The 15,230-nt window shown below is 43.8% G+C and overlaps 2 protein-coding genes across 2 annotated transcripts; one reads left to right on the top strand and one right to left on the bottom strand.

Annotated features, from left to right (window-relative positions):
• Positions 1-7,604: 7,604 nt before the first annotated feature.
• On the top strand, positions 7,605-11,859 carry sftpbb (surfactant protein Bb). The gene is made up of 11 exons (XM_077561823.1): positions 7,605-7,859; positions 8,072-8,121; positions 8,363-8,431; positions 8,555-8,677; positions 8,756-8,872; positions 8,985-9,065; positions 9,137-9,320; positions 9,397-9,539; positions 9,647-9,727; positions 9,801-9,908; positions 10,178-11,859. The coding sequence occupies exons 1-11, from the start codon at positions 7,682-7,684 to the stop codon at positions 10,211-10,213; spliced, it is 1,170 nt and encodes a 389-aa protein (XP_077417949.1). The 5' UTR covers positions 7,605-7,681; the 3' UTR covers positions 10,214-11,859.
• usp39 (ubiquitin specific peptidase 39) lies at positions 10,447-15,209 on the bottom strand. The gene is made up of 13 exons (XM_077561822.1): positions 15,001-15,209; positions 14,629-14,707; positions 14,447-14,541; positions 14,230-14,366; positions 13,161-13,313; positions 12,857-13,082; positions 12,691-12,765; positions 12,541-12,608; positions 12,201-12,389; positions 11,901-12,043; positions 11,656-11,791; positions 11,491-11,577; positions 10,447-10,666 (listed from the first exon to the last, which is right to left on the bottom strand). The coding sequence occupies exons 1-13, from the start codon at positions 15,068-15,070 to the stop codon at positions 10,613-10,615; spliced, it is 1,512 nt and encodes a 503-aa protein (XP_077417948.1). The 5' UTR covers positions 15,071-15,209; the 3' UTR covers positions 10,447-10,612.
• Positions 15,210-15,230: the final 21 nt, after the last annotated feature.

Genomic DNA, 15,230 nt, shown 5'->3' with positions numbered 1-15,230 from the left:
TGGGGCACCACTGCCTAGTACACGCCTGTACCAAGTTGCTAAACCGGAACTTCAAGCCCTCAAGGACTATATCACCACGTCTTTGGCGGCCGGGCTGATTCGACCTTCCAAATCACCACTAGGGGCAGGGTTTTTCTTCGTCGAAAAGAAAGACAAAACCCTGCGCCCTTGCATCGATTTCCGTGGTCTGAATGACATAACTGTTAAGAACAAGTATCCGTTGCCGCTAATGGACTCTGCTTTCGCGCCCTTACATTCCGCTACGGTGTTCACTAAATTAGACCTCCAGAGTGCCTACCATCTAGTTAGGATAAGGGAGGGCGATGAGTGGAAGACCGCGTTTAAGACACCTATTGGGCACTTCGAATATTTAGTTATGCCGTTTGGCCTCTCCAACGCTCCCGCCGTATTCCAGGGATTTATTAATGACGTCGTGCGGGACATGCTTAATCATTTCTGTTTTGTATAGCTGGAGAACCGCCTGTACGTAAAAGCCGAGAAATGTGCGTTTCACACTGATTCGGTCCAGTTCCTAGGCTATATTGTGGAGAGGGGTCGGTTGAGGGCCGACCCAGCCAAGATCCAGGCCGTGGCCGACACCCACTTCCCGGAAACACCTACAGAGGTTCCTGGGGTTCGCTAACTTTTACCGTCGGTTCATCCGCGACTACAGCATAAAAGCGGAACCTCTGACCAAGCTCACATCTTCTAAAATCCCGTTTGTGTGGACTCGGCAGGCGGAGTCCGCCTTCGTTAAGTTAAAATTATTGTTTTCACGTTCCCCAGTGTTGACACACCCTAATGAAACTCTGCCTTTTGTCGTCGAGGTCGATGCTTTGGAGACTGGAGTGGGGGCGGTATTGTCCCAGCGGTCCCCGGTGGACCAGAGACTGCATCCCTGTGCCTTCTTCTCGCGGCGGCTCAACCAGGCGAAGCGCAACTATGACGTGGGCAACCGTGAGCTGCTGGCGATTGTCTTCGCCTTGCAGGAGTGGCGGCACTGGCTGGAGGGCGCGGCTGACCCCTTCCAAATTTTTACAGACCACAAGAACATGGCGTACCTCCGATCCGCCCGGAGGTTGAATCCCCGTCAGGCACGCTGGGCCCTGTTCCTCACCCGATTCAACTATACCATCACCTACCGACCGGGATCCCGGAACACCAAGCCGGATGCCTTGTCCCGCGTACACGGTCCGGCCGCCGAGGGGTCCCCACCCGAACCTATCGTGCCAGAGGCCAGAGTCTTGGGAGCCCTCCAGTGGGAGGTAGAGCGGAAAGTGGTTGAGGCAGCTGACGATACGCAGGCCCCGGTAGAGTGCCCGGGAGATAAGTTGTTCGTGCCCGCTCACCTTCGGCCCGAGGTGTTACAGCGGGGGCATGCTTCAAGGGTGGCATGTCACCCTGGGGTGGGTCACACACTGTCCCTGGTGGCGCAGAGATTTTGGTGGCCCGGGCTGCGCCAGGACATCGTGGACTATGTCGCGTCTTGTGCGGTATGTGCCCGTAACAAGTCCTCTCGACTGAAACCGTCCGGCCAGCTCCACCCCCTGCCCATTCCCCACCGTCCTTGGTCGCATGTGGCATTGGACTTCGTTACCGGGCTGCCTCCTTCCGGCGGCCAGTCGGTCATCCTTACGGTGGTGGACCGGTTTTCAAAGATGGCACACTTTGTCGCCCTGCCCAAGTTGCCCACCTCACTACAGACCGCGGATATCCTGATAAAGGACGTGTTCAGGCTCCACGGGATACCGGCGGATCTCGTCTCCGACAGGGGGCCTCAGTTCGTGTCCCGAGTGTGGAAGGCTTTCTGCAAGTCCTTGGGGGCTGCGGCTAGCCTGTCTTCAGGCTATCACCCCCAATCTAATGGGCAGACGGAGCGGGCCAACCAGGACTTGGAGGCGGCACTCGTATGCGTGTGCCATCAGCACCCTTCCTCGTGGGCATCCCACCTCCCGTGGGTTGAATATGCCCACAACTCTCTCGTGTGCTCCGCTACAGGTCTGTCCCCGTTCCACGCGGCCTATGGTTATCAGCCCCCCTTGTTTCCGTCCCAGGAGAGCGGGGTGGCCATTCCCTCGGTCCTTACCCACCTCCGTCGGGCTCGCAGGGTTTGGCAAGACACCAGGAAGGCTCTGTGCCGCACCTCGGACCGCAACAAGCGGCTCGCGGACAGGCACCGGGTTCCGGCACCGTCCTACCGACCGGGTCAGAAGGTGTGGCTCTCCACTAGGGACCTACAGTTGGCGGGGAGTTCAAAGAAGCTGGGGCCTAGGTTCATCGGCCCGTTTGAGGTCAACGCTGTGGTCAACCCGGTGGCTGTTCGGCTCAACCTGCCCCCGACTCTCAAGGTGCACCCAGTGTTCCACACGTCCCTGCCCAAGCCTGTCTCTGCCAGCCCGTTGTGCCCGCCGGCCGCGCCCCCGCCGCCTCCCCGGGTCGTGGGAGGTCAGCCTATCTACACAGTGAGGGTCATTCTGGACTCTCGAAAGCGTGGCAGAGGGATGCAGTATCTGGTTGACTGGGAAGGGTACGGACCCGAGGACCGCCAGTGGGTCCCCCGCTCCTGGATTTTGGACCAATCCCTCGTCCGTGATTTCCATTTGGCGCACCCATCTGCGCCGGGTGGTCCGCCGGGTGGTCCGCCTGGGGGCGTCGTTAGGGGGGGGGGGGTACTGTCATGATTTGGGTCAGCTGCTCTGTTTCCTTTTCAGGCACTGGAGAAACAGCTGGTGGGCGGGGCCCACCATACACACCTGCTGCCCATCATTCAATCAGGCCTGGATAAAAGCCTGATGAACACAGCAAGGAGTGTCGGGTGATTACTCAGAGACGCCGCTCTCCTAACCCGACTGGATTCGCTCCTACAAGAATTTCTCCTGCTGCCCATGACTTACCTTTTTGCCGCCACTGTGCGTGATTTTGTTTGTTATCCGCCTATGAGCGTGATTTTGTGTTTACTTTTGTCCGCCTGTGTGCGTGATTTTGTGTTTACGTTTGTTGGTCAATTAAACCTAAGTTATCTGCATCCCTGCCGTGGCTCTCCTACCTCCCTGCATCTGGGTCCTCCCTTCTCAAGCCGTGACAGTATATTGATTGATTTCACATAGTCAATGCATTATGGGTTCAAAATCAAAACACGGCGTGTGACTTCCGCTCAGTTTCAAACTGGAGGGTCACGCCGCGGTGTGTTTTCAACTTTTAGTGCTTTTTATGTACATCATTTGTCAAATGATGTCAGAGGCGAGGAAGCCCGGGTTATTTTGCGGGTTCCCCCTGCAAGACGTGCTCGCTAAAAACACATTAGCCAACGATGCACATTGTCTACTAAGCACTTATTTTCATACAAGATAAAGACGAGTAAGACAAACCATTACAGTAATGTGTTGTGTTTATATTAGCTAACTCTTAGATATACAAGAGCATGTGAAGATAAACCAAGTTAAATTTAGGCATGTTTAATCATTTCTTTGCTAAATGGCTGGTCACTTTGGGTAATGCCACCAATCCATGTAATCTATTTCATGTTCTACGTCAGTAAAGTGAGATACAATATTAGTATGTGGGCTCCCTTTCCTGTTACGCAAAAGACGGAATTAAATGTTCAAATACCGCATGGTTATTACAATAGCTTAACCTTAATCCAGTCAGCACAGTCATTTGTATTTAACCTTTAAGTAGTTATTTGTAATCATTTAGAACAGTCTTGAGTACGGTTTATTTGACTTTGTGCGATACATTTTAATTAAGTAATTATTAAGTAGGAGTGTGCCAAGAAATCGATTCTCATAAGAATTCCCATTCTTATTTAGTACGATTCAGAATCGATTTTATATGTCCCAAAATCGATTTTATTTAAATTATTTTATACTGTCTTCCCTTTGTTCGTGTGTGCCTTTATTGGGAGCGCTGTTCATGTTGTACCCGATTTGGCCACTTAGGGGCAGTGTGGTTTCACGCGGTCTGATACACTGTTAAGTTGTAGCCACATTAGAGCGTATGAGGGAAAAGTCACAGTCAAGTTATTCCAGTAAAAGTTTTTTTTTTTGCAGAGTGGAGCCGTTCTTTTGAGTGATAAAAGTGCCGCAAGTCGCGCGCTAATTAGCATTAGCGAGTCAGACTGGAGTAGATCATTACGATTCCTTGAACATCTATTAATTGAAGCAAAAATCATGGTCAATCAAATCATTTTGAATCAAAAATCGTTCTTAATCGAAAATCGATTCTGAATCGAATCGCAACCGCTATTATTTAGGTTGTTTTTTTCCCCCCCCTCGAGTATATTTAAGTGCAGTGTTAATGTTCAAAGTGTGCATATGTTACAGTTCTTACAATATGTTGGTATTAAAACCGCTGCCTCATTATTGATAAACACTTTCTACACTATTGTCTTTTAATGTTAGAAAATACTGCACACAGAAAATGTCATTTTCTAAGCCCACAGTCAGTAATCGGCTCTTAGATTTCCCATCACAATGCCTATGTCAACAAATAAATATTTGCGACAGTACCTTGCTATTGTGCTTGCTATTCTTCAAATGATGCAACTGATAGCGTATTAATTTAGAAAAGAAAAAAAGATCATCGCTGCAGCAAACTTTTCATTTCCTCGTTTGAGGTTTGCCTGGAAGGTTTTGAGCTGATTAGGAAATATTTGCAACAGGTTTTATACCTTGCCGAAAATGAGTGCATCATTTCCTGTTACCTGGACGAGTTCCACAACCCTCCAACATCATCCGCCTACAGAATTTCCACAGCAATGAAGTCGCCAAAAACAAAATTTGGCAAGATTTGACCTATTCTATTTATTATTATTTGAAGTACATTAAAGTACAGTAAAGCTTTTACATTAGTTCAAGACAATATACAGTACATACTGCTATTCAGTCCACATAACTCTTAAGCCGTCATCTTATTTTGAGTGACTGGGGAAAAAAGCTATTATTTCCTCGCATTTCTTTCCAGAACACCAATTGCATTATTTTCAGAGCCTGACCGGAAGCTTATATCGGATTTATCTACCGAAATATGAAACAAGAAGACTGACATTCACATGCAGGATACTGTACATGAACACCAAATACCCAAAACAGATTCAAATCAAAGAAGCAAAACACTACTAATTTACACAAATGTTTTAGTGTTATCAGTTAGTCATTTAGTTCCATCTGCAGCCACTGGGTATTTATGGGCACATTAAGTGTGTGTGTGTGTGTGTGGGGGGGGGTTGACTACAAACAAAATGAGGGGAAAAAATACATGCATTACATTACTAGACATAATGCTTTGGAAACTAAATACATTGTTAGAACCTTTAAAAATGTTAATGAAAAATGAACTTATGAACGGTATGAAGTGAGACACTGCATAGTCTTATATTAAAATGATGAACATGCGTGTTTTGTAAGAGACTATTCAGGAAGGAGGTCGTACTGTTCATAAAAGCAGTTATTGTTCACGTTTACTCCTTTTTTAAAACATGGTCTCATGTTCTATTGATGTCTCTGAATTGTAAGTGAAGGCATCATTTATGCTAGTGTTAATTTTATCGATGAAAACTAAACAAAAATAATTTCGTCAACACGCATTTTTCACAGGGCTAAAACTAGACTTGACTAAAAACCTCATTAATAAACAATAACTGCGACTACATCAGAATGCATTTTTGTCGACTCATGAAGAATCAAAACTGGACTCAAATCTGTGGACATTTTAGTTGATGAACAAAAACGAGACGAAAATGATATGATTTTGTAATATCGTGTCTCTGCTAATCTGTCACTGTGGCACTGTCATGTGACACACACCCTTTCAAATATGCAGCTAGCGAGCGCAACATGCATAAACACATGGAGGTGGAGTCACGGTGAAAAGTAAAAAAAAAAAAAACGTAAATTATAGTTAACGTAAATTATAGTTAACGTAACTTAATCCAACGGCTTTAACGTTGCAACAATAATGTTAACCCGACTGCTAACTAATGATGGCTAACTTGTTAGCTCATAGCATGGAGCCATAGTAGCCAATTGTTGATATACTCTAATTGTGTGTCAAGTTGTTTTTCATCAAAAAGATGAGAGAAAATATTTGTGTGAAACGGTTCTAGATCCGAAATGCTCAACATACTGCTGACACACACAAAAATACAGGGGTTAAATGATTATCCTTTAAAACTTGGCAAAAACTAAACTAAAACATTGACAGTCTTTGTTGACTAAAACTAGACACCAAAAATTATGTTTTCTTGGACTAAAATAAAGCCCAAAAACGCTAGATTTACAGCCGACTAAAAGTTGACGAAACAAAAAAATGGGATGAGGTTGACTAACTATGATAAAAACTAACAAGCGTGATTGAAACTGGACTAAAACTGAAACATGTGAATGCCATAGCTTGGTCAGGTTCTACTTCCTCATGGCAAAGGTATGCATCTGTAAATATGAGGAAGCTCCTTGCTGCTAACTCAAACACTGTAATCAGTATGCTAATTATTTAAGAAGAACTTTGCATTGCAAGCATGGTAGGAAAAAAAAGCCAATGACTTTATGTTTGACGGCTCTGTGGAAGTGTCACAATAATGAATGGGTGTTTGTCTTAAATGTGCCCTGAGACTGGATGGCGGCCAGTCAATTGTACAGCCTGGGTGACAAAGCATCTCACAGAGGGGGGGAGGCATAAGTGTGTCTAGTGTCAGTTATTAAAGTAATCATTGCCATTGAGTGTAAGAATCAAGCATTCCTTACAAAAGAAACATACAGCATAGTATTAAGGGATATAACATCCATGTGGAAATGACAGGAAAGTCACAGATATCAAAATGTCCCTTACATGTGATGGGGCTGGAGAGTGACCCGGCCACCGAGCTCCACCCCTGCCATTTGTGTATAGGATAGACTTCAGCTCACCTGTGACCCGAGTAAGGAAAAGCAATATAGAAAATGGATGGATGGATGGATCAAATAGAAATGTTTGTTCTTGCCAAAGGATTTGTCCACGGCTCAATAATTTTCCTTTTTAAGCTATGGTGTGTACAACCATGGTACACTCATCTTTAACTTGACAACGGAATTCTTCAATGTGCCTTCAATGTGTTCTAACAAGCATGTTTACCAGTGATTAATATGTTTTGTACATTTGGATTTTTACTCCTGTGTCACATTTGTCATGTACCTGATGTTATTTACCAAACACATACGGTACGAGGGAGTTTATTCCATCTGCTGCCATCTAGTGATCATTTTATAAAATATGTCTCTCTCTCTCTCTCGCTCTCTCTCTCTCTCGCTCTCTCTCTCTCTCTCTCTCTCTCGCTCTCTCCCTCTCCCTCCAAAATGTTTAATCTCAGAACACACGCACTCAAGTAAAAATGTTTAATCTCAGGACACACGCAATAAACTCTCATTTAAATGGTGTACCCTAAAAACGCGAGTCTGAAAGAGAGAAAGCGAGAGTTCAAAGCCTTATAATATGGGTTTATTGTTTAGTTGCCACATCCAATATGGCTGATAAGCTGCCGTGTGACAGCAGGTCCGACCTACTGAATGAATGTATTTATCTATGAGCTTGCTTCACTTTGGGTCACCACACTTCATTAACACTGACAAACCCACGTAGAAAATATGTCATGTGTACATGATGTTGGAAATCAAAACTGTTAACTGTAGGTCAAGCCTTCGTTCTTGTCATGGGATGTGACGTGCTAGTTTGCGACCTTTGTAGGATGCATGCTGAGACGGGTAACTTCCGGGGCGTCAGACAAATAAACAGAACTCATCTGCTTCTCTTTCTGTCGCGTTCCTGTTCCTACATCATGTCGTCTTTTGGATTTCTACTGGTGCTCCTAACGGCGTCTCTTTGCCCTGGTAAGATGAAGGTGGACATTTTATTGTCGGCATCACCTCGCATTTCCTTGACAAGCACTGTTGATGATAAATGTTTTGTCATTCTGTACACAATGGGATGCGGGTTATTTATTATTTATGAATGATGAATATATAAGTTTACAGTTTATCGTCCTTGTCTTTCTGTATTTTCACTTGATCTTTTTTTTTTTTTTATGTCTTTGGGATCTCAGGAGACTCCATGTTCATCAAAGACCCTCTGGCATTCAAGCAGAATTATGTGGTAAGACATTACAAGTGGAAAATGTATATCACAAATGCTTAACATATGTGCCTATTAAACATTACAGCAAAATATACAATACAATACAAGATTTTGCATTTTGTCATGTTTGTCACAGAAAACAGTAAAATGTTGTTCTGTTTAACCCCAAAGACTACATGTGATCTTTTGGGTATGCCTATATATATTTAGTTTAAACACGACTGATGACCATTTGTTTGTGCCATCTGCTTGTACGAAGGGCATCTGCTCAGAGTGCAGTCAGATCATCCAGCTCTCTGCTAACATGATTCCCAGCAAAGACAGTAAGGTGATTATCCTTTTTTTTTTTAATGAACTTGAACACTATCAAAATGTGGCTTTGTCTACCAATTACTTTGCACACATTCCAAGTATTCTTGCTGGAATCGCATTATGGCCCGTGTTTTTTCAGGAGCGCGTGTATGAAACCTTGCATGCGCTCTGCCAGCACCTCCCAGACAAACAGGCGTTGGAATGTGACTCTCAGTTGAAGATGCATCTTCCCAAAATCCTACTACAACCACTTGGGCATGGGGTACGCTTGTCCACTCAAAAGAGAAGTTGAACAATTTGAACCTCAGTTTTACGATGATGTGGGATTGCTTTTTCTTAGGACGTGGAAGCGACCTGCTCGGCTTTTGGGCTGTGTGCTGCCATCAAGGACGGGGAAGAGACGGCACTTGCCCACCAAGACAACGGGGAAGTCGTACCTGTGCTCACCAACACGCATGTGCGTATGAGTATGACCACTTACGCAATCTATAGAGAAACTATGTATGAATGTGAAAAGGGGTCAGATGGGAAAGCCAGTGAGGATAAGCGTTTTCGTTTTCTTCGTTCAGGAGCAGTTCAACCCGGCTTGCACCCTGTGCTTGTTTGTCATCAAGAAACTGGAGACTCTGTTGCCCCAAAACATGACTGAGGTCGGTTTCGCTATTCACATATTCTTCGTTGTGTCTGTTGTCCGTCACCATCTTCTTCTTCTTCCTGCAAGGATGCTTTGACGAAGCTCATGGGCGAGGTCTGCGATCTCCTGCCTCAGAGCTACAAGGACGAGTGTGACGACTTTGTTGACAAATATGGCGTACAGATAGTGGAGTTCCTGCTGTCTTCGGCCGCCCCTCACACCATTTGCACACTGCTGCACATCTGTTGGTTCCGGGACTCTCCTGCTCCAGGTCAGCATCAGCTTCATTGACATGACATATGAGCACGTCAAAGGTTCGAAGTCACGATGCTGTGATAACTTCCCAGAGTTGCCCGCCCCCTCGGACTGCGATTCATGCCGTACGCTGGCTGCGCTGAGCCGACTTGAGCTGGGCGTCAACGCCACGAAGCCTCAGACGTCCTCTTTCCTGCGGTCTGTGTGTGGTCGTCACCCCAACGCCATTCCAAAGGTGAGACTCTTTGCCGAAGCTAATGAGATGTTTCAAATCTGTACATGGCGTGGTTTCAGATGTTCCTTCCAGGCTTCCTGTTATATGATTGTTTGTTTGTTTTTCAGTGCGAGGCGTTCACCAAAATTTATGGCGCAAGACTGCAGCAGGTTTTGGGAAACCAGGTGGACCACGACGACGTTTGTGAAGTAAGTGCAGAGGACAACAGTTTAACATTTGGTGCCGTTATGCAGTCTGTCCTCATGTTTGTCTGTCCTTCAGAGGGCTGATCTGTGCACTGCAAAGAAGCCCGAGCTGCTAGGAAGCAATCCCTGCACTTGGGGGCCAAGCTACTGGTGCAAAGATGCAAACACAGCTCAGAAGTGTGGAGTAAGTTGTATTCATACACATTGATCACTTATTAACTGCCAAGCACAAAGTGCAAGGCAGGAAATAAATTTGTAGATATGTTTGCTGCCAACATGACGCAACATGTACTTAATCCACTTCCACTAAGCTTTATAGATGGCCGCCATGATAATATTGTTGCCAGTGTTCCGAGATATGGATTTTACACTCTCACTATTTAACCTTCAGCATTCCCGTTTTGGGGTTTTTCTCCTTGTTCTGTTATTGATGTGCTTGTGTTCTCCTTTCAGAACGTGGCCTTCTGCGAGAAGCACATGTGGAAGTGAACATCTTTTAATCGACTGCATGCACGTGCACACAATCACAAATTATTTTCCTCATATACTTAACATTTTTGTAATTTATTTGTTTTTCAATTTTTGCCTGCATGGAGAAAAATAACTGGCGGCCATGATGTAATTGCAAACACCACTTGTTCAGTTGTATTCTGATCAATGAATGTGTACACTTGGTGTGGTTGATATGAAATGTCTTCAAATGATTGACAGGCAAAAGGAGCTGTATTGTTCTTGCTCACAACATACGAGCAGAAGACTGTTTATTTAGAAACATCAACATAAAAACAAACAGTGGAAAAAGTACATAATACGTGATTTATTTTTATGTATTTTTTTTTGTGACCAATAACCCCAAAAAATCCTGTCTTGTGATGCTTTTTTTTACCACTATGGACCGGTGTGGTTGTTTGTGTTCTTAGCACTCTCCTGTCGCTTCCAAATCTACAAAAGATGAAAATGGAATCAATTAGATAGATCTGAGGACTGAATATCACAGGAGAGAGAGAGAGAGAGATGGAAAAAAATCCTTCTACACTTGTTGATTTGTTTATCCAGTGGAGCCACAAAATGTTGAACATAATGAATTTCCAGAATGCTGGGGAACTTCCTATTAGTAGTGATTTCAAAATACTGTACTTTTCCCTGAATTGCAGACTTCAACTGTGCATTAAATGCACAGGCCACGTGTTAACATTTGAAACTCAAACAAGTGGGGGAAAAGAGCAACTGCTAATATGATGGTAAAACTAAAATGTTTTTTTATTATAAGGCTGACTACAAAGGCCATTTGCAAAATAGATGTACCTCAGGGATCTATCTCACAATTGTATAGAATTGTTGAACAAAACAACAATGAAGTTTAGTCCCGACTCCCTAACTGGCAAAACGGAAGACTAAAACATTCCAAAATGAGTCCTTTAATGCGTGTTTGGCTGAAGTTTTGCAAGATTTGCCAACATCTCACGATGTCATGCAAGACAGTGGTTCGAATCTGAAATTTGCACAGTAACGTGATACTTTTTTTCCCATTTAAATTTAATGGACATCCAACTTGAAAGGTTCCACTGGATATTCTATTATTGTCGGACATTTCTGTCACAGCTTCTGTTGTATTGTGTAAAAATGAATGTATGTAAATTTGTATTTGTTAAAAAAAATGAATAAGCTTTTGTTGCAGAATAACACGAGTGGCAATGCTTGACTCACATAATAAAAAAAAGTCTGACTACAACAAATACATAACTGTGATAAATATTAGAACTCACCTGGATATACGCCTCTGACAGTGTGATCATCTGGGGGAGGATGTCGATCACCTGCAGATCCTGCATTTCATACCACTTGCCCGTACCCTGATGCGACGCAAACGTTTGGTCAGCAGAACCGAGACAAAACGCACCAAACCGTGATCAAGTTCAGTCTGAACCTACGTGATGCAAGACATGTATCCTGTAGGCCCCTTCAGTCGGTTTCCCATCATGCACCACATTGGCGACGAGGTCATACGTTGTGTTCTTCTCCGTGACTTGGGCTTCTTCTGTCAAGTACTCACGAAGATCCACATTCCTGATCAAGGGAACGCAACACTAATATTTGATAATCATTCAATAAATGACTTCCTGTGACCCACACGATTGGTGATTGTTGTGTCCGATTCTTTGCCGGCGTCGCTTACGTGATAGGGAAGTTGACGATGGTGGGGTTCTTCTCCACAAAGAAGTTATTCTTTGTGAACCTTTTGATGCAAAAGACGAGGTACGGTGGAAGTTTGGTCAACTGGAACCTTTTCAGGAAGTTCTCCTTGTATGTTTTGTACTCCTGGAGCCATAACAAACAGAAGGCTCATTTTTAAATACTTAGAACCAAAAAGTTGAAGTTGATCAGTAATAAAAATGGAGTCAAAATTCTTCCTGGCCTAATAATTATGCAGGCAGTTGATCTTAATGCATTACTTAAACCACTAATGAAGGGTTACCTTCTCTGTGTTGCCGTTGAACTTGCCCAGGATGTTGAAGAGCGGCACTTGTGGGATGATGAGCTGCTCCTTCTCGTCCTTGTACAAGGGGGCTGTCGGGAGGTCAAGGGTCAAGAACAAGAACGTGGACTCCGACATCTGCTCCTGGTACTCGTCGGTCAGGAGCAGCGCATCTTTCTCTTCTGGTGTCTGGAAACATTGAAAGATCATGAGGAGTCAAAAAGGAAATGAGTAGAAAAGTAGTGGCCGAGTAGACCGCCATAGCCTTGAAGGGAAAAGATTGTGAATTTCCATGTTTCAAGCATTGTTTGTCTCAATTGTGTAGTTGAGAGCAACTGACCAGATCTGGGTGTGGTAGCTTCTTTGAGAAGATCCGCATGGAGCCTTGGAATGCTTTTGTTAGGATTGCTAGAGGGCAGATAAACACGATCACAATTATAAATTTGAAGAGTAACAATAAATTGATACGACTCTTTTCCTTTCCGCTCACTTGGCTTTTTCTTTGTACCGCCAAGAGCACCGTGCAGCGCATTCAAAAACCACGTCATGAAGTCCACGGCGTCTCCTACAGAGCACACAACAAAAGCCTACAGTCATCTCCGCAGAAAAAAATGTCCTTCAATCTCTCCCAGTGCAAGCACAAACAACATTTTGACCTTGCTTGGTGATTTGGAAGTTCTTCTTGCTGCAGAGCACCACAGCCTGGAGCATCTCGTGAGGAGACACGTGGGCCTTGAAGTTTCTCGGATTCCAAAGTTTGCGCATCAGCTCACCGAAGCGCTGCACCAGGAGGAACATGATGTCCCCCGGTGGCCTGCGGATCCCTCGGTAGTTTTCCTCCTCGAGAAAGTAGTTGCGCAGTGGCGGGACATTGGAAAAGGCCTTGGAGATACAAAGCAGTTAAGTGCAAATTGCGACCTCTCGTCAATCAGTGTTCCATAAAATGGAGATGAGTCATACCTGCAAGACCACGTTGGCGTAGTCATTGGCTTTAATGTTGTTGAGGCCAACAATGCCCGGCAGATAAGTCGTTCCGTCGTAGGCTCTGTAAAGTTTGCCCTGCTTGTCCAAACCCGAAATGTGTTGCTTGGTGAATGTTGGTTTAAGCACATACTGTAGAAATAAAAGAGAATGAATTTATGAACAGCTCAGTTTAAAAATGGTAAAAAAATAAATAAAAATGCGCAAAGTCACAAAATTAAACATCGTCTTTATCATAAAATTATTAGGCATAAAAAAATACACATTTACAAAGGTAAGAATAACAATGGCCAACTATTGAGGTATTAATTGAAATAATATATTATGAGTTTTGATTTGTGGTACTGCAAAACCGCACTGTGTAATACACAGTAGTTATTTCATATCATACAGGGCTCAACAAATACGTTTGACAAGTAAGCTTCTTATCAATTCTTCAGTGAATAGCAATTATCAGACTTGATGGTTAAATTCACATTTGCTGGAATTCTTGTGGTATTTTAAATCTATAATTTCTTTGCTTTAATATGTGTACTAGTATCTTTTTCGAAATAAATTAATTTGTTGGAGAGAAAAAAAAAATCACATTTTGTGAAAAACATCTGTTGGAGAGGGGGCTTGGTGGCCACTAGCAAAGTGAAACTGTTGCTATGGTGATTTCTGCATCAATTGACAGGTCCTGTGGAGAACCACTTTCTACGAGGCATCTATCTATCTGTGGCACTTTGTTTCAATAAACTGACTCTCAATCTGTTTGAACTAACGTCATCACGTGATTAATGTTGCCTACATGCCATCCTGGATGTAGATTCTCTTCATCTGCGATCCCTCTCGTATGGTTCATCCTTTTCCCCTCCAAAAAATGTGTTTTCTGTTTTTACCAGCTGCATAATTCAGACCAGACGATTTTATAGATTTTTTGCAAAATAATGGCTTAAAAAAACATTTAATAGTACCCCCCGATTAAAGGCTATGTATATCAACTTGATTTTGACTGATGTCAGCTCTAAAATTTAACACATCCTTGATGAGCAAATCGCTGACTCACCGTAATGTCTTCTAGTGAAGAGTCAATGATCTCGTAGTTGTCAGGCAGACAATAAAACTTGAGCGTGTGCAGGTTGAGGAACACATGGTGGGTGAACTGGACACTGTGGGTGTACGCGTGGGATTTCAAACCTCGACCTACACAAGGAAGCAAGTCGCAAGTAAGTACATCTTAACACAGAAAGTGATGTTTCATTGAGGCAAATAATTGCACATACCTTGAAAGTACTTGCCACATATAAGGCAGGCATAAACGTTGATGTGTGAGAGGGAGATGGAGCAGAGCTTCTCAAAGTCGAAGTCAAGCACACTCCTGAGGGACAAAAACACAAAAGTATGGGCTGAGCTACTGGGCTTAGCATTCAGCATTGATATCTGTCCACAACGGAATGCATCTTGCCTGTTTATGGTGTCAAGATACGGACAGTGACGGCTTCTTCGGTCCTCTGTAACACGACCTCGTCCTTTTTTGACTGGCACTGCAACATGAGATGAAGCAAGCAAAGATTGAAACGTTTCATTCATTTCACCTTTTCTAGCTGGCTAGCCAAGCACGCTAGGAAGCAAGCATAGTAGATGAGAGACCACCTCTTAAACAAATGTCAAGGTATATATATATATATTTTTTTTTTGAATATTAACAAGAATATATGTTGATGGCAGGATGTGTGGCTGGGTCAACCAGTATTAAAACTATCGCGAGTTAGAAATGTGTTGTTAGCAACGTGCTAATCTAAAGCCAGCATGAGTATTGTAACTTATTTTCCCTCACCATCCTCGTTGTCTTCGTCGTCCACCTCGTCTTCTCTTTCCCGCTTCAGAGAAACCGTTGCGGCTATCATAATGTAAGTTATTGGTCGAAGCAGACAGAATTGACGAAACTTTCTTATTCCACACAAACGAATCGGTCGATCACTAAACGCGTCGGAGCCCGCCGTGCAACGTCACTCCTTGCGACAGACAGATTTGCGACGGATACACACAAAAAAACTAATCAAGAAA

Source organism: Vanacampus margaritifer, chromosome 3 (genome assembly GCF_051991255.1).
Source record: "Vanacampus margaritifer isolate UIUO_Vmar chromosome 3, RoL_Vmar_1.0, whole genome shotgun sequence".
Taxonomy (NCBI): domain Eukaryota; kingdom Metazoa; phylum Chordata; class Actinopteri; order Syngnathiformes; family Syngnathidae; genus Vanacampus; species Vanacampus margaritifer.
This window is presented reverse-complemented; position numbering and strand designations above follow the sequence as displayed.